General features: G+C 42.6%; 1 protein-coding gene across 1 annotated transcript in view; it reads right to left on the bottom strand.

Moving 5' to 3' along the window:
* Positions 1-4,671: 4,671 nt before the first annotated feature.
* LOC124113574 overlaps positions 4,672-24,473 on the bottom strand; it is a 47,406-nt gene continuing 27,604 nt past the window's right edge. Inside the window, exons 2-4 of the mRNA XM_048391266.1 lie at positions 17,312-17,533; positions 6,605-6,847; positions 4,672-5,418 (exon numbers count right to left, since the gene is read on the bottom strand). Of these exons, the coding sequence (XP_048247223.1) occupies positions 5,183-5,418; positions 6,605-6,847; positions 17,312-17,533 (701 nt within the window). The 3' untranslated portion in view covers positions 4,672-5,182. The remainder of the gene's footprint in view (positions 5,419-6,604; positions 6,848-17,311; positions 17,534-24,473) is intronic.

The following is a 24,473-nucleotide window of genomic DNA, read 5'->3' as shown; positions in this document are numbered from 1 at the left end:
CCTTAGTCCTTCGGAGCCCATTACGAAAACTAAGGTTAGGTCTGGTAGGGTATGTCACCCAACTCTATCCTTAGCCTTTGGGAACCCATTACGATAACTAAGGTTAGGTCTGGTAGGATAGGTGACCCCAAATCTATCCTCAGCCTTAGGGAGCCCAGTACGACAACTAGGTTAGTTCTGGTAGGACCTGTGACTCTAACTCTATCCTTAGCCCTTGAGGGCCCATTACGAAAGGGCCTGGTAGGATATGTCACCCAACTCTATCCTTAGCCCTTGAGGGCCCATTACGAAAGGGTCTGGTATGGTATGTCACCCAACTCTATCCTTAGTCCTTCGGAGCCCATTACGAAAACTAAGGTTAGGTCTGGTAGGGTATGTCACCCAACTCTATGCTTAGCCTTTGGGAGCCCATTACGATAACTAAGGTTAGGTCTGGTAGGATAGGTGACCCCAAATCTATTCTCAGCCTTAGGGAGCCCAGTACGACAACTAGGTTAGTTCTGGTAGGACCTGTGACTCTTACTCTATCCTTAGCCCTTGAGGGCCCATTACGAAAGGGCCTGGTAGGATATGTCACCCAACTCTATCCTTAGCCCTTGAGGGCCCATTACGAAAGGGTCTGGTATGGTATGTCACCAAACTCTATCCTTAGTCCTTCGGAGCCCATTACGAAAACTAAGGTTAGGTCTGGTAGGGTATGTCACCCAACTCTATCCTTAGCCTTTGGGAGCCCATTACGATAACTAGGATTAGTTGTGTTAGGGTATGTTTCCCCCAACTCTGTCCTTAGCCCTGGGCACATATGAGAAAATAACATTGTCCCATTTGACAATTCTATGCTCAAAATAACAGGTCAAACGTCGTTCTTGTTGTTCATGTATTGGGAGTGGTGATAGAATTCCTCATGATTTCTACCAAGCCACTGCATGCAAATTCTTATTTTGCTTCTTTAGAAACAAGAACTGTTATAGACGCCAATATACCAAGTCGCCCTATGTCACGCAAAGTCATCCTCGTCTTGGGCTCAATTTCATATCCACTCTCGATATTTTTCAAAACATGGAAAACAGTTGGTATAGTGGAATGCCTGTCCTCTCTGTAATGGCCTTTTCGGTATTCTTTCTCTCACTGTCTGGAAACATAGCGGTATATATACAGAAACCCAGTTTTGATACTCACCCAAAGTCTGATGCAACACAGAGGTTGTAAGTTCGAGACCCAAACTTTGTAGAAAACGATATACAGGTGAATGGTTGTATTAACATGCCATGAAATGAGACCTAGGTGGAGTAAATTAAAAACAGAAGGAACGAAATGGTTTGTATAAACACTTCATACTTTGGGTCAGTGTCAAAACTTTCTATAAACCGCTATTTTTCAGATATGTTTCTGCCGCTTCACACAGCAAATGAATGCACCTTTCGTAGAGCAATAGCATCTTTAAGCGGCAGAGAAACCAACCCAACCAACCAAACCCGACCAAATACGTGCCAGCTACATCATGTGGTATGTAGATAATCCATGCAAGCAAAGTCCGACAAACCAAAGGTTGATAACATGAGCAACAATCCATACCGTTATGGTGCATGCAACAGCAGACAACAGCACTCTCAGCAATCTCCCATATATTAACCAGACTGTATTTTTGGTCTTTCGGCCAGCATGTATATATGGGATGGCTTTCTGTCCCTTGATCCCATCGGAATGCCTACAGGTGAATGTTTGTGATAGTAGCTAGCCTCTCATTGGTTGAACTGTAGTCGTGACACAATAGGGTCTCTGTTGTCTTAGAATCGTGAAGATCCGGAGTAGAGTAAATCTTCAGCAACCCATGGTGGTGGTCAGGCTCGCTGACTTACATGATACATGTCATCGATCCCAATTGCATCGATCGATGCTCATGGTATTAATCACTGGACTGTCTGGTCTGGACTCGATTATTTACAGACCGTCGTCATACAGTTGGAATATTGCTAAGTGCGGCGTTAAAAAACCAGCCAACCAACCAACTCTGTTGTCTCAGAGGGCCGTTATGAAAAAAGTGCTAAGTGCTGTGGTAACCGTCTCTCGGGTAGTTGTTTTTGAAATATTAACACGCGGTTCAGGGACAGAGTCCTGCTTGTTAAACGTCGCTCGTACTTTAAATGGATATATAGTTGAAACAGAAAGTATTGAGAAGTTTAAATACCGTTTGGTCCCGGTCATTTGCGGCATGCTTTATGTGAACGCTTATAACGAACTCCGGTTATAACGAACAAAGGATATTGATCCCTTTGAGTTCGTTAGTTTACTGTATATATTCTTCAGGGTGTGATTTTCTTTTGGAAGTGATGTTCTCCCATTTCAGTTCTGTACAATTATACAGTGACTGTGGGCAGCAAGAAGTTAGCATGTTAATCGTTATTCATCATTCGTCATTAGACTGACGAAAAACCTTTTTTTTCGTCATTCAACATACATTATCATCCATTCGAATGACGAAATGTTTCCTTGTTTCGTCATTCAAATCACAACTTTAATATATACTCAACAACAAAAGTTCCTGTGACACCAATATTTTAGTGTATTTTTCAAACAATTAAAAGTTTGGTTTTCAATATTGAAGTACATGTATGGAATCAAGTCACAAAAAAGCAACTGCTACAGAAAGGCATGCATTCCATGCAAAAGTTCACTTTTATGCAAGCCCCTTGCATATCACTACCCAATAATGGGTATAAAAACGTGTGCGTTAACGGGATTCCATATGCATCGTTCAGCATCGTGCTGACAACAACCACTCAGAAAATTAACAAAATTACGCATTACGAATTGCCACGCCTGTCCGAAATTGAGCCTCTGCGAGCCATTGGTATGCTAGAAGCAGGGTCGAGTCAACGTGATGTTGCAAGACAATTTAACGTCCACAGAAACACTATTTGGTGTTTATGGCAACGTTGGCAACAGACGAATGCAGTCAGAGACCATCCTCGGAGTGGCAGGCCACGCGTAACTAATAATCGACAAGACAACTGGATTCGAACAACACACCTACAAAAACGATTCCAGCCAGCAACAGTGACTGCAAGAAGCATCCCTGGCCTTCACAAACCGTACGTCGTCGCTTCAGGTGTCTAGGGATTGTCGCCAGAACACCCGCGAGACGTCCAATTTAGACAGGAAACCACCGTCAAGCACGTCTGCAGTGGTGCAGACAGCGTCTTCACTGGACGGCCATGCAGTGGGGACAGGTTCTATTCACTGACGAGTCTCGTTTTCACCTCAGCCACAGCGATGGACGGATTCGAGTGTATCGGCGTCGAGGTGAACGTTACATCAATCATTGTATCATGGAAGGAAATCGGTTCGGGGGCGGCAGCGTTATGGTATGGGATGGGGTTACAGAAAGACAGAGGACCCGTTTGATAGTGGTAGAGGGAAATCTCAATGGATGGCGCTACCGCGATGTGATCATCGGCTCTGTTGCTCTACCGCTTTTGCATTACCTTTCAACAGGCATTACCTTTCAACATGATAAACACCCAGCCTCATATTGCTCGACTCGTTCAGGATTCTCTTGAACAAAACAACGTGAATGTTATCCCCTGTCCGGCTCGCTACCCTGATCTTTCACCAATCGAGCACATGTGGGATGAGATGGATCGGCGCCTTCGATGTCAAACACGTGTTCCACAGACACTCTAGGAACTTCGAAACATTCTCCAGCAGATATGGACACAGGACTTTTTGCGTCGCCTGGTCCATTCCATGAGACGAAGATGTGTTGCTTGCATTGCAACCAGAGGTGGACAAACACTCTATTGATTTGTAAATTGATATTTTGGCATGTTCATGGTTTTTTTTATGATTTAACGCATTTTCTGTAGTCAGTATGGCAAATTAACCATTTGAACACTTGTTTCAGAAATTGTTCAGATTTGGTAAAAAACATAACTTTGCATTAAATCTTATTCAATGTCACAGGAACTTTTGTTGCTCAGTATACATTCGAACGGCGAATGACGAAAGGCTCGTCATTCGCCATAACATTGTACATTTATGTCGTACGTTGAATGACGGATAGCGAAATAGTGATAGTGATCCGCCATACGAAAGCATTTTAATGCTGCAAATTGAATGTCGAGTTACCAATAACAAGGTAACTCCCGGTTGCGGCGAAAGCGCAGGTTCCCTGCAATTGATAGTTGTCCGGCTCAATGTCATGTCAATGTTAAAACGAACAGAATTCGAAAATATATTTCAGCTCCAGCAATCATACTACAAATGTTCTGATTCGTGCGAATGTACATTTAAGTTCTCTGGATAACAGTATGAATAGTAAAAGTGTTTTGGTTTCATAGCTGTAGTCCACTTCTAGTCAGATTCCAAGTTTCCATCCAGAGTTCCAGTTTGAGTTGGGTGTTTGAGTTGGGAGTTAGGCAGTTGTCCAGTGTCTTGGGTGTGTCGTAAATGCTTTCATGCGTCCAATGCGACCCTAATACAGTTACTAAATGTATTGCCGTTCCTGGTCATCGTGGTCAATTACGCCAGAACATTGCCACTCGACTTATCCGCCGCGGCTCGGCTCCGTCCAGGAGTGATTGGTCCAACGACACTTACTCCAGGTTGTCTCTATCAGCATTCACACACGCATAATAAAGAAATGCAACACCAGTTTTATACTCACATAGTTTTACTTACTCTCAGCCCATCTATAAATACAGGAAAGGATCAAGCCGGCCAGACTCGTCACTAACTAGGGAAACTTAGAACGATCGGGATTCGACTCGATCGATTGCAAACCGCGCTCTCCTCTCCTAATGTTGAAGGTGTCATTTTATAGTGATCGGGCCTGGCCTGTCTTTGTCACATGTCACAATACCTCATTTTGATTCGTTAAAAGTTAGATCTGACCATGAACTCATGTGTGTCGTAATCGGAAAAATACAGAAGCCTACGTGCCAGATTGCTCATCTCTCTATTGATTTTGTGACTCATGGACGATAACCAGGAACCAATCCAATGATAATTATGAAATGTCCAAAATACACTTGTGATAAATGTGAAATGTCTGTTATCTATTGATTCCTTTCAAACTAAAATTTCTGTCACAAACTATATCTAATGCAACTCCTCATTGCAGCTATAACGGTAACCATTTTCTAATGTTTTTGAGTTGCATTTTTAACCTTATAACAGGTGTTTACAGGCAGTTGTTCAGGGTGTACATGGTCCAGGCATTGTTTGCCACAGAATTCTGAGGCACTTCCTTGTTGGATAGCAGACAGTTAGCGTCAGTCGATGCAGTTTTGCTGTAGCTGAAGTCGATACATGAATGGTTTTGGTGACAAAGGATGCCACATTGCCCGGCTGTTACGGCTGATGTAGTCAAGGATGGGATGGACACCTTCCTGTTTGTTGTGGGCGTGTAGTAGGAACCTAGCGAGGAGATGGAGGTGAGGGTTAGAAATTGTGCTCAGCGTATAAACACCTATCTGCATTTATTATCATTCTGATTTGAAATATTACCGTTTGTGCTGTACAAAGGGGGTAGAACCAGTGTTGTATGGTTACTTCATCGTATATAATTATTTTCCTTGATTTATAAATGTCTTGCTTTGACTGAATAATAATTATTGCACATGGTTCACATCACGATTGGCTGCTTGAGTGTAGTTATGAAAGCCTGATGCGACCAAAACTAAGTTTGTAGATAAGTCTGATAAAACGGCAATCTCATTAAAATCAGAACGTAGTTCTCGCTGTCGCTAAACAAAGATCCGAGGACATCCCGTCACGTCAGAACAACGTTTCATCCAACCAATCAGAGCGTCGCTTACCAGATCATGAAAGTGACAGTCGGAATGTGTTTTCTAATCATGCAACCACGAAATATTTAACATGGGGTATTCCGAACCACAGTTAAAGGTTTTATGATTATATCCATACGATCTAGGCCATCTATAAGCCATTCCAGAATATTCTTCTTATCAGTTTTAATTTTTTTTAATCGAGAATACGTCAAAATAAGTTTTGAAGCTTAGTCCCCAGTTTGATAAAAGTATCGTAAAGCTCGAGAAAGCTGCCTTCTGACTGGCTAATGTCGATTTATTGTCGGCCATTTCAAAATTCGCGAAAGGTCGTTCTGACGTCACCCGTAATGGGATGTCTTCAGCGGTAGCGAAAACTAAGATCTGTTTTAAATGAGATTGGATAAAAGTGGTTTCAATTGACATCATTAAATGAAATGACATTCATGATTACAAACTGAACTGGTGGACAAGAGCCAATGGTTAGCAACAAGCTCGGTGGTTGATTGTTGCTCTCAGTGAAGTCGTGCTTTTGAAAATTGAAGCATGTGTGTAGATCAAGAATGTAGGATAGGATATTGAACATTCTCCAGGGAAACGTAGGTTTACATTGAGTATAAAACTGAGATCACTTGAGAATCAAGGAAGAACCAGGTTGGAGCTGTTAGATCAGAATGCTTTAGCATTGCAAAACAATGCCACTCTCAGAATGCTGTGCTTAGCATTGTGAATTCTGGTCACGTAGTGTGTTGTAAATGTGTGCAAATTGTGAAGGCAACAGGGCTACGCTCTCAATCTACAAGCAGCATACTCACGGTATCGCTTTGTAGCCCCGACACCTTGAACATCAACTTGGCCGATACCTAAATAATTATTTCCTGTAGTTCGTCTTGTGACACGTACGAAGCGGATGGGGAATGTGGCATTGCAGGTGAAGTTGAACTTCTCCCCACTGGCAACGGTGCTGGACACATTTCCACACCACTCCACCTTGACATCAGAGCAGAGGCTGATATCTTTGTCCATAACTTCCACGTAGGCATTTGCCATGTATGTATCTGCAATTTTCAAATGACACAAATCCCCTTTTATGTAAACTTAAAATTAGGAGTGAGTGGGCTTAAGGCAACATTGAATATTATTAGATAGAGAACCGCAAAAGAAAGGTCACCATGGATATATATATGAAAAAACTTATTTTCCCAAACACTGTTAACATACTTTGACACATATTAAATAGATGAAAGTTGGCAAAACTGATCATCAAGGTTGAAATTAAAGTGTCAAATGTTCTTAAAGTGAAACGCAACACCAGTCGCTGAGAAAATGGCATCACAAGTCAGTATCTCGTGTGTCCGCCATGTGCATTAATGACTGCCATGCAACGTCGATACATGGAATGGATGTGGCGGTTGGTGAAGGCCATAGGCACTTAAGCTCACACTCTGAGGAACGCCTGACGCAGTTCAGCTGCAGTTGTCGGCCTTGGTCGGACGTCATTCAGCCGTCGTTGAATCTCGTCCCACAGGTGCTCAGTGGGATTTAAATCGGGACTGCAGGCAGGCCACTGCATGGTTCTGATGCCATTCTGCTGGAGGAAGTCTCTTGTTGCTCTCGCAGTGTGGGCGCGGGAGTTATCATGCTGAAACTCGTGGTTTCGGCGACGTGCCAAATGAGGCATAACATGTGGTTTCAAGACTTGATCAATGCTCGAGCTGCTGTGACACCATTGCCTCTCCCTGGACCGATGTTCTTGAAGACTATAGGTCCGACCCTCTGTACAAGACCAATTCCGCCCCACACCATGATGCTCGGACCACCCCACGAGTCTCTCTAAACAACACAAGCATATCCGAATAATGTTCCCACGGCATCGCCAGACTCTCTCTCTCTCTCTGCCATCTGCTGTTACAAATAAACGGCTCTGGTCTGAGGAGAGGACTCTTCTCCATAGTAAAACAATGCTGAAATTGGGGAACCCATGTGCATTTCAATTTGCATGGAACTCACGTGCATGAGGTTACCACGGCCGTTGCCGTGATGCGTTTGGGCGATTGGTTTTTTTATCATCAAATATCATTTTCCTGGACACGGTAATGTTAAATTTTAGAAAGTTTGACAAAAAATGCCCAGATATTTAAATGACAACTTCTCATGGAATGTTACTTGGGGTGATGTTTCTTTTGCGGTTCAGTATATGAATATATCTGCAATGGAGACATGTTTTCTCAGAAACTTCTAAAGATACTTAATCAGTTATTATTTCCAGAGAAGGGGCCTTTTGTGTGTAATAATTTCACATTTAATCAATTTTCTTGATGACATAATGTGGTCCATGTGCCTATTCACTACCATATGAACAAACAAAATTCTGATGTGCCCTATGTCTGGGGATAGTTGTAACGCTGTTTGCTCGTTCTAGTAATATCACACCATGTCAGCTTAATGTGGGGGAAAAGCCCAAACTATACAGGTCTTAGATGCTTATCACTTTTGGCGAACCCAAGAGCATGGGTAGATGCTGACAAATCTAGAAAGATAATCGGGGCGATCCAGGATTCGAACCCACGATCAGATCATAGGTTTCTTGCCTGTCCAAGGGAAGCATAGACGACTGGCCACCCATGTTCTCTTACAATTAGGATATTGAGCCAATGGCTAATGTTATTTTACTTGTAAACTTCAATGAAATGACACAATATTTACAAATTTGACACCGATACACATACTAGTGTACTATGGCTGTGGCAATGTATGCAAACTGAAAAATGTTTTGAGTCATTACCTGAGTGACCATTTCGATACTGAAAGAGAGAGATGACAACGAAGCCAACCATTATATATTCTTGAAAGTTATTGTGAATCTGTGTGTGTTTGTGAGTTGTGGTGTGTAGTGAGGTATATGGTGGTAATGAAGTTGTGTGAGTAGTTGGTAGCGGTACTACAGGACGAGTAATGGGTCTGCGCATGCGCAAGATGGCGGCACATCCTTTTCCGGTGGCGCGCGCATCCAAGATGGCGGCATGTCCGTTTCCGGGAGGCGTGCGCACATCCAAGAGGACGCCGTTTTACGGGGAGGAGGGGGTCATAAGACAAAACAAACTGGAAACAAGCTGAACGAGGCTTGTTACTGTTTTACATTACTTTCCTTGATCTCGATACTAGATAATGATACGGACCACCCCAATAGTCGGGGACGTCAATTCCGCGTTGAATAGTTCGTTGTAATGCTGCAATAGCCTCAGATTTGTTCTTAAACCAGTGTGGGCTCTGCGATAAGATCGTCTCCGATTCATCCGGTGGGTAGGCCACTATTGTCCAGGAATAGACTTTACTCATCCACGGACATTGTTGACTGTTGGTCTGACACTTCAGACAGCTGCATCGAGACGACATGGATAATCTCTCATTCAGTGCTCGGACTGTGACGGTGTGCGTGGCTTCGCTCTTTTTATAGGGGAGGCACTGAAACCCTGCTTCCTGATTGGTCGAACCGTATGGCGGTGATGGGTCCATTCCAGCACCTGGTCTGAGCCGCGGTTTTCCAAACCGGACAGACCATTGTGTTTCTTTTCCATAGGAAATTGTATGGGTCATGGGAGAGATAGGAAAACAAGATAAAAGAGAAAGGTCATGCTTGAAAGGATCAGTTGCCTGGTGTCAGTCGGCCCGAGCACAGGATGGCGTCACGTGGTGAGGATGATGATGAAGAGGTCATGACCTCCCCTTTGACCCTACGCCATCCTTTTAGGATGTTCATTGCGGGACCCGCGGGATCAGGAAAAAGTTCCTTTGTGAAATCATGTATGGAGCAGATGAATTGCCCCAAGGTGTTGGATACACCACCCCATCGCCTTGTGTGGGTGTACAGCAAATGGCAACTGCTTCAACATGAGCTGGAAGAGATGGCAGGCGCTTAGGGGTTGCTCTTGAGTTTGTGTACAGCATGAAAGAAGCGGATCGTGCCTTGCCCGAAAAAGGGGTGGCCCCGCGTTGGCTGGTCATTGATGATTTGCTGGGGGACAATACAAAAGAAGAAGAAACGGAAGTGCCGCGATGGTTCACCAAGAAAAGTCATCACCGAAGTACATCCGTGCTGTATCTCACTCAGAACTTGTTTCCTCAATCGCCGCAACATCGCACCATCAGTCTGAATGCTCACTACACGGTCCTCTTTAAAAATCCGAGAGATGCATCGCAGATCGACAATCTGGCTCGCCAGGTGTTTCCAGGAATAGTTCCTTTTCTGCGTGAAGACTATGAAGATGCCACCCGAGAGCCTTACACTTACCTGTTCTTGGATTTGAAACCCACCACGTTGCAAGACCATCACGTACGCGCCCGCCTGTTTTCGAGATCCGAGACGCCCCTCATGTATGTGCCGAACCTATGAGATGTAGAGACTTTCCTAAAAACAGGTGAACCCCCTGACCTTCCTTCAGTTGACCTACGTCCATCATAGGGCAAAGACGGAAACAGGTTCATCCTACAAAGGGAAAGAACAAAGACAAAGAGATGATGAATGATGTCTGTGACAGTATGGTCTCCCCCTCATCGCTACAGGGACTTGTGACCTCTGCATTTCACAAGACTCGTTCACCACCAGGTTCGTCTCCCTCTTCAATGGTACCTGTGAACATGCATCGTCAGCAGCAGCAGCAGCAGCAGCAGCAGAAGTCCCTGCCAGGCCCGTCTTACTCTTCGGTGGTACCCTTGGACAAGCATCGTCAGGAACAACAATGCCCTTCCTCATCAGCACCCACGCCACCCTCGCCACCCTCGCCACCACTCGATCCTCAACGCTTTCAACGTCTGCAACAGCAGAAGTCCCCAATAGACCGTCTACTTTTCCGACAAGGGATGCGACAACCCTTGCCATCAAAGGAAGAAATCGGCTTTTGCAGTGGTTGGCAATGGTCGTGCGGAACCTGAGAGCAGGACACATCCCATTGAAAGTTCAACGTAAGACGTGGTTGCAGAGACATAATGATACCCTGACTAAAATTGTCAATCCACGTCTGCCTATGGATGAACGTCTAGGCTACCTGATGCAATGCAGTGGTAGTGGAACACTTGCAGGGGTCTTGACATGCATTCTGTTGCAATGGCAACATTATCTTCAAGCACCACTCCTCATACAGGGTAACACCAGGCGCCACCGACCTACAACAACAACAACGATGACTTCTATGCCAAAAGAAAAGGCTCATGAAAATGTCATGAAAGTGTATCAAGCTGATGCTCTCAGACGATTGGCGCACATGCGGAACCAAAGACAGTCCAAGAAGGCAGATCAACAGTTGCAACTCCCTCCTGCCACTGCCTGATAAAAGAGAGAAGCTGCAGATTAGGTGCCTTATTCAGGCTAACACCTCCATGCAGGAAAGAAGTCTCGGTGCCTCAGGAAACAGAAACATGCTCTGTGTCATTTGTGTGCTGCTGCTCCAGCGATGTGCAAAGCCATTCTCAAACATGCTCCTACCGATCTCATGCGTGCCCTTTGTGAATGTGTGGTGAACTTGTATGCAGGCAATATTCCCATGACCACGACTCAACGTCAAAACTTGCAACGACACGGTAAAGTCTTGAATACGCTCATGAAAAAACAAGTACCTCTAAGCAAGAAATGTAAACTTCTCTTATTGGTTCTGCCCTAGCCTCTTTGTTTGGAGGAAAGTAATAAATGGTGTGCCACCAAGAAGTACGCACGCAAGATGGTGTTGGTGCCTGAAGACACATGGCAAAGTCTACAGGCCACCAAACTACGCCATCGTCAGACACTTCACACCCCTCTCTTGGAAAAGAAACGTCTCCGAAATTTGGAAGAGATGGACGCGTTGATGCAGAGGTCACAGCAGCTTTTTCACATGCAGGAACAAGAATACAACCAACTGTTGCAACGCATGCTAGAGTTGCAGCGCCAACAGCGCAACAACAACAACAACACCATCAAACCGCTACAACCCAAAGTGCCACCACCACCACCACCGCCATCACCATCAACGATGGACACCACAGGTAGACCTGCCCCTCCTCAACAAGTGATAGACAAAGTGGTCATGAGTGTCCCTAAAGCCATGTCCAGTAAAGCCATGAATTTGATGACAAGAATTCAAAACAATCCTGACTTGAGTTGGACTCCAGAGGGAACTCTGACCGTGGAAGGGAAACCTGTCCCTGGCACACACATGGTGGACTTGATCAACGATTTAGTGCGTCACGGCAAAACCAAACAGGGGCCTGCAGGTTTGACCATTTTGAGTCACCATTTGGCCAACAATCATGTCCCTCATGAAATGATTGGAAATCCTCAACGATGGCAATGGATGCAGAAGCAGCAGCAGCAGCAGCAACACCATCCTCACGCCACACCAAAACACTCAATACCCAGTTCCCCCTCCCCAAGTTCTCCCTCCCCAAGTTCTCCCCACAAAGTCACAAAGAGAGACGAAGGAGGCGGCGGCAGCTGGACCCACAAGCGGAAGAAGAAGAAAAAGATGAGATGCCACCCCCACCTCCTTTGCAACAGCTTGATCCACAAGTGGAAGAAGAAAAAGATGAGATGCCAACCCCATGGTTGATGACCCCACCTCCGTCTGATACCAAACAGGACAGATTCATCAACAGACGAGGTTCATGGATAACCTTTTAGCACCACCTAACAAAAGAAATCTCTCTCCTCTCTATAAAAAGGCCATTCATGTACCGAGTGGCATCAGTCTGAGAGAAATGAAGCAACAGACCAAGACGCGACAGTGCATTCTTCCCTCTGCTGCTGCAGGGAAACAAAACAAAGGATTTCCTACTTCCCTTTGGACGGCCTGGTTGGAAAAAAACTTTTTTCATCCTGAACATCCTGCAAATTTTGGAGGCTGGCGACCTTTGTGGAAAGCAGCACGCATCCACACTTAAGATGCAAGAACCAGTAAAAGCAAGAAGAAAACCATACCATCGCAAAGTCAAATCAAGCGTTGGTTGCAAACCAAAAGTACCTACACCTTGCACAAACGAGCCAGACGCTCCTTTCCGAGAGACCACTATCGTGTGGGAGGCGTAGATGAATTGTGGCAAGCAGACTTGAGCGACATGATTGCCTTTTAAGACAACAACCAAGGATTCAAATATCTGCTGTGCGTGATCGATGTGTTTTCAAAGATGGCATGGGTGCAACGCCTGAAGGCCAAGAGCAGTTTCAAACCTTCAAGCCAAAGGCCGACGCCCCGCTCAATTGCAAACAGACAAAGGTAGACAATTTGTCAACTGCCCTTTCCAGGCTTTCATGACGAAGCATAGCATTCATTTCTACACCAGTCAAACTCCTGAAACGAAAGCAGCCGTGGTGGAACGGTTTCAAAGGACTCTGAAAAATAAAATGTGGCGATACTTTACACAGCATGGGACCAGACACTATTTGAGAGTCTTACCCCAGTTGGTCAAGTTGCCGTGTGCATCGGACCATTGGTCAGCAACCTGTGGACGTCATCCCAGGAGATCCTCAGTCAGACATTCGTGTGTTAGACTACATGGAGGAACAACAACAATGGCAGCAGTGCAAAAAGAAAATAACAACACAAAGACTGTCGTCCCCCAAGACAAGATCCCCTCTCTTTTAATGCCGGGCACCCGTGTACGCCTGAACAAAACCAAAGGCACCTTTGAGAAAAGTTATCTCCCCAACTAAACTGTTTACGGTGGACCGGTTGGTGACAGGGAGAACACCTCATGTGTATCGGATCAAAGATGATCATGGTGAAGTCCTCCAAGGAACCTTTTACCCTGAAGAAATACAACCCATCTTGAAAACAGACGATGTGTATGTCGTGGATCGCGTGCTGAAAAGACATCCAGGACCGAAACAGGGTCAAGAAGAGGTCTTGGTGAAATGGACTGGCTACCCTGCCAGTTTTAATTCGTGGATCCCTGCAGATCATTAACAGATAAAATAAGGAGCATGCTGTCACTCAGACTCATTCAGAGGGTGGACACACGCGATGACAGAACCGCCACCACCACAGCCACCCCTGCAAAGAAGCCTCTCAGCTTCCGTGGGTACAGATGAACCTTCCCTTGCTGCTGCACTACGTCATCACCAGCGCCGACACTCACCTTGGTGTTGTTTTAGCATGACTTTACCATGCAGTGAAGTCTTGTTTTTTGCTCAGATCATTGTGATATACGGTGTGATCATCATGAGCATGGTACAGTTGGCCTTGGATCACGGAGAGAAACAGTTGTGGACAGCCTTGCTCTCCAGTTGTCATCGACTGTGTATAAGCTCGTCTCAGTGATCCATAATCTCCACACGCCATCGACACACACACACCCTGCCACACCAACGGCCCTTTTCAGGGCCACCCATCTCTCCCGAAAGAACCGTTTCATCCTTTGCTTTGATAACCCTCAAACCAAAACAAAGAACCCACCTCCTCCTTCTCCTCCTCCCTTCCCCTCCTCCTCCTCCCTTCCCTCCCTCCTCCCTCCCTCCCTCCCTTCCTCCCTCCCTTCCCTCCCTCCCTGCCTCCCTCCCTGCCTCGCTCCCTCCTCCCCCTCATTCTCCTCCTCCTCCTCACCCTCCCTCCCTTCCTTCCTTCCTCCCTCCCTCCCTCCCTCCTCCTCCTCCTCCTCCTCCTCCTCCTCACCCTCCCTCCCTTCCTTCCTCCCTCCCTTCCTCCTCCTCCTCCTCCTCCCTCCTCCTCCTCCTCCTCCTCCCCCCCTTCCTCCCACCACCACCAGTACAACTTCTTCTTTTTTTACAAAAAAGAAAAAAATGAGCATAAAATATTTAACATGCGCTTCTTTCAATTTTGATATTTTCATATTTTACGAGCGCTTCTTATGACCCCCTCCTCCCCTGTAAATGGATGTGGCGTCCTCATGGAGGCGTGCACGTCTCCCGGAAACGGACATGCCGCCATCTTGGAGACCCAGACCCATTCCTCGTCCTGTAGTACCGCTACCAACTACTTGTGTGTATCGTGGTATATGTGGTGTGTGGTGGTGTGGTGTGTTTGTAGTGGTGGTGTGTAATGTGTGTTGATTTATTCTGTGTGCTGGTGTGGTGTGTTGTTAGTGATGTGTGATGGTGTAGTTTTTGGTATGTGGTGGTGTGTTGTGTGTGGTGTGATGTGTGATGGTGTAGTTATTGGTATGTGGTGGTGTGTTGTGTGTGATGGTGTAGTTTTTGGTATGTGGTGGTGTGTTGTGTGTGATGGTGTAGTTATTGGTATGTGGTGGTGTGTTGTGTGTGATGGTGTAGTTATTGGTAAGTGGTGGTGTGTTGTGTGTGATGGTGTAGTTATTGGTATGTGGTGGTGTGTTGTGTGTGATGTGATGTGTGATGGTGTAGTTATTGGTATGTGGTGGTGTGTTGTGTGTGGTGTGATGTGTGATGGTGTAGTTATTGGTATGTTGTGGTGTGTTGTGTGTGATGTGTGATGGTGTAGTTATTGGTATGTGGTGGTGTGGAGTGTGTGGTGTGATGTGTGATGGTGTAGTTTTTGGTATGTGGTGGTGTGGAGTGTGTGTGATGTGTGATGGTGTAGTTATTGGTATGTGGTGGTGTGTTGTGTGTGGTGTGATGTGTGATGGTGTAGTTATTGGTATGTGGTGGTGTGGAGTGTGTGTGATGTGTGATGGTGTAGTTATTGGTATGTGGTGGTGTGTTGTGTGTGGTGTGATGTGTGATGGTGTAGTTATTGGTATGTTGTGGTGTGTTGTGTGTGATGTGTGATGGTGTAGTTATTGGTATGTGGTGGTGTGGAGTGTGTGTGATGTGTGATGGTGTAGTTATTGGTATGTGGTGGTGTGTTGTGTGTGATGGTGTAGTTATTGGTATGTGGTGGTGTGTTGTGTGTGATGTGATGTGTGATGGTGTAGTTATTGATATGTGGTGGTGTGTTGTGTGTGATGTGATGTGTGATGTTGTAGTTATTGGCAAGTGGTGGTGTGTTGTGTGTGGTGTGATGTGTGATGGTGTAGTTATTGATATGTGGTGTTGTGTTTTGTGTGGTGTGATGTGTGATAGTGTAGTTATTGATATGTGGTGGTGTGTTGTGTGTGGTGTGATGTGTGATGGTGTAGTTAGTGGTATGTGGTGGTGTGTTCTGTGTGATGTGTGATGGTGTAGTTATTGGTATGTGGTGGTGTGGTGTGTGTGGTGGGATGTGTGATGGTGTAGTTATTAGAATGTGTTGGTGTGTTGTGTGTGATGTGATGTGTGATGGTGTAGTTATTGGTATGTGATGGTGTGTTGTGTGTGATGTGATGTGTGATGGTGTAGTTATTGGTATGTGGTCGTGTGTTGTGTGTTGTATGATGGTGTGGTGTGTTTTTTGTGGCGGTGTGTGATCTGTGTGTTGATCTGTTCTGTGTGATGGTGTGGCGTGTGTGATGTGTGATGGTGTAGTTATTGGTATGTGGTGGTGTGTTGTGTGTGATGTGATGTGTGATGGTGTAGTTATTGGTATGTGGTGGTGTGTTGTGTGTGGTGTTGTGTGTGATGGTGTAGTTATTGGTATGTGGTGGTGTGTTGTGTGTGATGTGATGTGTGATGGTGTAGTTATTGGTATGTGGTGGTGTGTTGTGTGTGGTGTGATGTGTGATGGTGTAGTTATTGGTATGTTGTGGTGTGTTGTGTGTGATGTGTGATGGTGTAGTTATTGGTATGTGGTGGTGTGGAGTGTGTGTGATGTGTGATGGTGTAGTTATTGGTATGTGGTGGTGTGTTGTGTGTGATGGTGTAGTTATTGGTATGTGGTGGTGTGTTGTGTGTGATGTGATGTGTGATGGTGTAGTTATTGATATGTGGTGGTGTGTTGTGTGTGATGTGATGTGTGATGTTGTAGTTATTGGCAAGTGGTGGTGTGTTGTGTGTGGTGTGATGTGTGATGGTGTAGTTATTGATATGTGGTGTTGTGTTTTGTGTGGTGTGATGTGTGATAGTGTAGTTATTGATATGTGGTGGTGTGTTGTGTGTGGTGTGATGTGTGATGGTGTAGTTAGTGGTATGTGGTGGTGTGTTCTGTGTGATGTGTGATGGTGTAGTTATTGGTATGTGGTGGTGTGGTGTGTGTGGTGGGATGTGTGATGGTGTAGTTATTAGTATGTGGTGGTGTGTTGTGTGTGATGTGATGTGTGATGGTGTAGTTATTGGTATGTGATGGTGTGTTGTGTGTGATGTGATGTGTGATGGTGTAGTTATTGGTATGTGGTCGTGTGTTGTGTGTTGTATGATGGTGTGGTGTGTTTTTTGTGGCGGTGTGTGATCTGTGTGTTGATCTGTTCTGTGTGATGGTGTGGCGTGTGTGATGTGTGATGGTGTAGTTAGTGATATGTAGTGGTGTGTGGTGTGAAAAATGTTCGATGGAAATGTTGGATGACCAGATAGAATACGCTTTGAAGGAATATCGATTCCTCATGTTATGACTTAAGACAGTGGTTTTGAAACATCCACCGAAAAAGTATTCTGTCCCTGACAAAAATCCCCGCCAACTCTCAAGAATTTTAACTAGTCAGTTCCTTACGCCATCCATTGTATGCTGCTGTGAGGGTGATGTTGCTGATACTGTAGTAGCCCCTCAGGTCCACCTCCCACCAGGATGGGTTGCCATAGTTTGTATACGACCCTGTCATCCAGTAGACTGGATTGATGGCCTGGCTCGCAGGATATGCAAGATAATAATACCTTCGGTTGGCAATATAAGTAGAACTTTGTTTGGCAAGTTTGCCAAACGCAATGCTTTCACCTACAAGGAAAGGTAGAGACTAAAACCATCGGCAAGAGAAATTAAAATGATCGTTTTTAATTTCGAGAGACTGATCATGATGAGTACTTGATTTTATATCAAAGTGACCTAACGAATACTCAGCAATAACGAACAATAATGTAAAACTCTTTTGTGTGGTACATCGAACAGATGTCACTGGTTATGTGAATAACGAACTCGAGATGTGACTTTGAGGACTTTGAGGAACCTTTGGAGTTTATTACACCAGATATATACTCTTTCAAAAAGAAACGCAAAGCCAGATTTGTGTGACGTACGAAAATACATTTATACGAGGAACCGTACAAGGTATTGAGCCAAAATGTTGTGGAGACTTGGTGATTGTAGTCATCTCAGTTATAGGTACATAGGTAATGTCCAAGGTGAAGGTCAGCTACCATCAATAGCGGCCTCACATCTCCAGCCCATGGAAGAGAAAAGTATGCGAATCATATCCTGGGGAATGGTAGCCCACTCGGTCTGCAACGCAAAAGCCAACTCCTGCAACGTCTGTGGTTGACGTTGGCGTAGCCGTCTATACAATTCATCCAACAGGTGCTCCATCGGGTGCAAAACCGGGATCTGGAGGGCCAGGGGCGAACATCGACGTTGTTGTTGTGTAGACAGGCTCTTGTGATCCGTGCTGTATGCGGTCGAGCGTTTACCTGCTGGAATACACCGTTGCCGTTGACTGCAACTGGAGGGACATGTGGTAGGAGATTTTCGTTGATGTATCGTTGAGCCCTAAGATTGCCCTGAATATTGACCAAACCTGTCCCGCCCACATCATAACGCTACCTCTACAAAACCTGTTCACTTTCTGTCCTGTACCCAGTTTCCGGCGTCACGTTCTCCCGACCCGTTCTCAGACCCGTGCTCTTCCACCCCCTCGACGGAGAGAAAATCGTGATTTGTCGCTGAACCAGACATATCTCCTTCTCTCCATCGCCATACCCTGTGTTGACGACACCAATGCAGTCGTTGTTGACGAAGTTATCGACTCAATATGACGTGTCAAACAGGACGTCTGTAATGGCCCGTTTTGACTAGGCCCGTTTTGACTAACCACCTGTATCCGATCTGCAATTTTATTTCAACCCACATTCTGCGGGCCACTTTACCAGTTGATACAAAACTGTGAGAGGTTTTTCGACGAACAAAGAAAAAATGGAAATTACGTGTTAATATTGTAGGAGAAATTTTATTTGTGATGTCAGACTCTTACAAACATACAACAATGTTGTTCCAACATTCTAAAGTATTACCCAGCTATGAAACCATTCATGTGTCGCAAAGAGAACATTGATAGTGGGCAGCAAAACGTAATAAGAGTTGCCTCCCTTGATAATGCGAAGGAGCCGTCAGGCATAAGGTAGATCTATATTTTTTATGCTTTTTCAATAGCGCATTGTTGGATTTTAACCTGTCCTACAAAGCCTGTGAATGTTGTAAACTAATGACCAGATAGTAAAGGTCTGTTTCTTATTGAGCACGCCAGGCGTCCTCACACACTGATTAGATCATGGCCCTTTTAGTGTCACGATGTTTGAGCTGTACGAAATCTCGCTTGCAACAAGCCTTCAAGTAACGTTACCAGTGATACAGATCGTACAATTTTTAGGATATTTGCCTACCCATTGAAACAAATGTCCCATTGATTTTGTAGAAATTATACAGCAGTCTATGGGAATGTCCTATTGAAAATTCTAAACATCAGAGATTTTCCAAGAAATGTCCTATTGTCATTTTCTTCAGCTACGTAGATCTAACATAGCTTGTCTGTTCAGAGTTAATAACATTGTTTTTTGTGTGACATTAGACATGTGAGTGTTTACAGTTCAGGAGACATATTGTGCTGTTGGCTTATTTTGTGCACGTAGGATTTTTTGTTACCTTTTACCTTAACTGTGTAGTTGACTGAGGTAATAGCCAAGTGTACATTTTATAAAATAGATATAAACTGGTTAGAAGTGATAAATGTATATGAATCATGTATATATGTATAGTATTTTGTAGAATTTATAATGCTTGTATTTCATACACACCAGTGTAACGGTGGATATGTAATTTATTTATATGTAGTATACTTATTTGTGCAGGGCTATTCACTGTACATCAATAAAGGAGGTTCCAGCCTGCGTCCCTGAGACAATGTATGCATGATTAACTATATATATAGTGTACTTTGTTTTATCTGGAAGGATTTGTTAAAATATATATGCCAAAAGTAAGTAACTATAGATCTAAATGTATTATTAGTATTGTTGTTATCTTGTGCATTTATACTGTCCATACCCATGATATTCATATCAAATTATGTATGTTTAAGGGCAGATCCGGACTACCGTGTAGTTCTCTCTCTACGCCCATTGAAAATAAATCCCTTCTGACTCCCTTATCTTTTAGACGACCAGAGTACCGCTGTTACATTTATATTTTCAAAAAGCAGCTTTTTTTGCAAGCCGCACTCATCATCACTGAGCACAACCTGCTGAAAAACAGATTTGATGTTTGATCCAACGTTTATCCATTCAATTTTTGTCTTGATGAAATAAATGTTGTGACAATACAAAAATATACCCTCATTCATTTTCAAAAATGTTTCTATCATTCAATATTTAACAATATAATAGCAAGTACTTTAGAAAAACCTCTAAAATGAAGTCAAAATCTGAAAATTCATTTATGATAGAGTAGTTTAGTCTTATAGTGTATTTTAAGGCAAGGAACAAATAGAAACAAAACACGAAAGACAATATGCTTTGAAATCATCTCAATACTGAACTTTAGCCAATTTGGTCCAATTTCAGTACTGTGGAAAAATCTTCAAAATTCAGTCCAAATTTGAAATTTCATTTTATGATGGAGCAGTTTAGTCTTGTGATGTATTTTAAGGCAAGGAACAAATTGAAAAAACACAAAAAAGAAATCTTTAAAATTTAGGCAAAATTTAAAAATTCAATTTGAAATGTTGCAGTTTTGTCTGATGGTGTGTATTGAAGCGAGGAGTAAGTATTAAAAAACAAAAGAAAATCCATTGGAATCATCAATTTATGGGATTTTAGCTAATTTGGTCCTGCATCACATACTTTATTTTTGTCATTTCAGGTTTCCTCATGTTGATGGAACAGATTTGTCCACATTCAGAAGTTTCCCGATAGTAATGCAGAGGTTCTCCATGTTGTAGTGGTTGGACATGTGTTGAATTGAATCATGTTCCAATATTACAGCTGGTTAAGTGCTGTATTAAACGTCATGACATCTTCAATATGTAAATCAGGAGCAACAACATCCACATCTGTGAACATCTTGTATCCTACAGTGATGAGACAGATAAGTGATAGAAATATATTCTTTGTTTGTGAAAACATTATGCTAATACTGGCGGTACAAAGTTTAAGTATCACTTTCCTTTCAGTAGAACATCGAATAAAGTATGATTTCATTGCATTTTAAGCTCACCTTGACAACATTAAAGTGAGCTTTTGTTATGGTGATTGGGCCATCGTCTGTTCCTATGGGTCTGGCACCAACAAAGTAAGGTTTTCATTTTGAAACTTTCCTCTTTATATTTCAGCAAGACACTTATCTCGCCACACTTATCTTCTCAAAATCTACTAACTTTCAAAATTCCAGAGTTTGAATATACAGTTATGTTATGATATGTTTCTCCACAACAAAGATGGATTTTGATTATGAAAAAAATCAATATGGTGGTCATAGCAGGATGTTGATAGGTTTCACTCCCAATATGCCTATGTGCCATTATGCCTACTGACAAATATGTAATAAACTTAGCTTACCCATGTAAAAATGAACTGGTCTAGAAAATAGAAAAGACCAATTACATGGAATATTGTGAAAATAAAATGTTAACATTCACTTTACTGATATAATGACAATTTATAGAGAAATGGTCTCCTACTGATAAGATCATAAACCAAGGTCATGTTTTCATGATTACACTTTATGTAGTGTTGTGAACATTTTGAAGGTAACACACACATTATGAAAATGTATAAAAACAAGATATGTAGGTATAATGCACACAACTTAGTACATTTGTAAAGAATAACTCAGTTTGGTATTTGCCTAATATAAAAATTTAATGAAACCCAGAAGATTTCAGGCTGCCTAGTGTTATATTTTCAACAGACTTGAAATGAACAGAACTATAACCTCTCTTGGTTCAATTGCCATTATTGAGGCCTTAATTTTTTTCAAATTGAATTTACTGGTATTGGTTATTACTGCCAAATCATTATGTTTCTTTGGAATGGAAAGTCCGATAAGATTCAAGAGCTAATGTAAAAAGGAGAAGCTTTGGTATTATGATTTCTTTACACCAGTCAATTCTCTAAAACTATCTTGGGTGAGAAAGTTATTGGACATTACAAACGAGTCAAGATGAAAAATGCTCTTTTTTGCTTCTTCCCTTGCTGTCAACATTTGTCTTGTATTTGGTGTAGGCCAAATTCAAGATCTAAATTCCAAAACACTTTTGAACTTCTTGTCAACTTTCATTTTTATTATTGGTTTTCAAAAGTGATCAATAGCATGAAAGACCAACATCTTTTGCCCAATTAGATGATAATGGAAATGTCAGTGTCAGGAAATTACTGTCACACTATTTAGGCAGACTAGCGCCGACTCCAAAGGTAAACCATCTCTGAACCACCTTCAGAGGTGGTAACTTATGAGACAAGCGACACAAGCGCTAATGTGAAATGGTAACTGTCTCAAAGTTACTTTAGAAACGGTCTAGAGACGGTTAAATCACCTAATGTGAAAGGAGTATAAGTCAGAGGAATGTTTGTTGGCTGAGCATGAATGGGATAAGTTATGTGGAAAGGGTCGTTGTAAGGATGGGTACCATAGGAGAGTAACCCGAGTAAGCCCCTGTATACCGGACTGTACCCCGACAATGCAGGAAGTCACCCGAGTTTACCGTACAGTACCTAAGTGTTGCATACCATACCTAAGTCAGCTTAGGGGGATGAAAAGTATTTGGTTTCATTTCATCATAGTAAATCATAAAGACTGGGTGGGAGGAGGAGGGAGTCAACTGGGTGCATTTAAGATGAAATCAGGGGGTAATATGTGAAAACAAAAACAACAGATTAATTTCGCACACTGTGTCAACTAACTCTATTTTGTTTATTATATAAGATAAATATTTCAGAAAAGTAATTTCATATTTCTTTTCTTTCAAGGATGAAACTGAAACATGAAGCATATACAGATATTTGTCAGTTACTGTTGTGCTAACTCAATGAAAATGTTTATATTTCCAAAATATGAGACTTGATCTTGTTGATATTTAGCTTATTTCTTTTGTTTGAAGAAGAACGCATGCGCTGAGATGTATTTGAGGTATTGTTGCTGCTGGTTAATTTTTTAAAATAAATGTAATGTTTTAAAGAATTTTTTAGATTAAACACTATCAATGTTATCTTTGAGTTTATTATTGAAAGAAATGTTGTGTACAGAAAACATGACAAAACCAAACAAATATTACAAAAAATGGATGCTGTAGAATAAGACAGTAAATGTTGGTATTCCATGACTGGTGTCTAAATGTATTACATCTAGCAAGTTATTTTAACAATTTAATTACATGATAAGTAATGATAAAATTTTAAAATATTTGTTTATTAAGTTTGTAGTATGAATTTGCAATAGTTGCTTTTCACTAAATTCGAAATAAGTGTTCAATCTGCCTTATTTGTCTATTGTATGTACTGTATGTTGTTATTGTAGTTATATGATGTATCATTTGTAACCAAATATCTTAAAAATCCATGAATTATTTCTTCATTGTTAACAGTCAGAGATCGGATTGTGGAGGCTCCCCAAATTGGGAGCCTCCTGGTCCACACTCCCAGTTCAAATCTTTGCCTGTAAAGCCCAATCTTTGTGATTTCTGCAGGTATTTACAGAAACATGATGGGCAACCAAGCAAATGTCACCTGGTTGCATTGTAAACATAAAATTATGCCAATTATGTGACTAGATTAGTCTTTTGAGGAGAAAATGTGGTACAAAATTAGCCTAAAAAGGCCAAATTTGGCCAGCTTCAAAGACAATTTTCAAGTAACCAAGCATTCTCTTATATCAAAGTTCAACCATTTTTCTCTCTGTTTCAATGGTTTTTATCATGGTTCCAAACTCAGATACAGAGAGTAGAATGGTTGAACTTAAGTATAAGAGTATGCCTTGTTACTTGAAAATTATCTGACAATGCTAACTTTAGCTTCAAATTCAGGAAATATCTGCCATTTTGAACATGTTTTTGGCTGAATTTAACCACATTTTCTCCTTTCCAGTCTGATCTTGTCACATAATTGGTACAGTGTTTCGTTTACAATGCAACCTGATTGCATTTGCATGATTTTCTTGACGTTTCTGCAAATAATTGTCATTAATCAATAATCATGCATAAATCACAAGAATAAGGCCTTACTGGCAAAGATTTGAACTGGGAGTGTGGAGACTCCCGGTTTTGGGAGCCTCCACATCTAGTCTCTGATGGGTTAAGGGAACTATTTTAGCCCGTGGGTTGTTCTGGAAAGCAGGATTAAACCCAACTCACTCACTCACAAACCTGTGGGTTTTTTTCCTACTTGTAACAAGCACTCTGAAATAAAAAGAATGTCATTAAGGCCAGACCAGGGACCATATATAAATGGTCTCTGGCCAGACCAATTTAATTTCTTATTTATGAAACCTCCTGTCACATGTTAACAACACCTCACAGACAAAAGAAAAATCTGTCCAAATATATAACCCTGCACACAGAAAGTAATATGTCAAAAATAACAATTGTGATGTTATTCGGGCATGAAACCCCCCTGCCATGATGTAAGATGTTCCTTTTGAAAACCTAAGAATCTCCAATATGACTTCCATCTTCTAAATG

This window comes from Haliotis rufescens, unplaced genomic scaffold (genome assembly GCF_023055435.1).
Source record: "Haliotis rufescens isolate VD_foot unplaced genomic scaffold, xgHalRufe1.0.p SCAF_9, whole genome shotgun sequence".
In the NCBI taxonomy this organism is placed as follows: Eukaryota; Metazoa; Mollusca; class Gastropoda; order Lepetellida; family Haliotidae; genus Haliotis; species Haliotis rufescens.
This window is presented reverse-complemented; position numbering and strand designations above follow the sequence as displayed.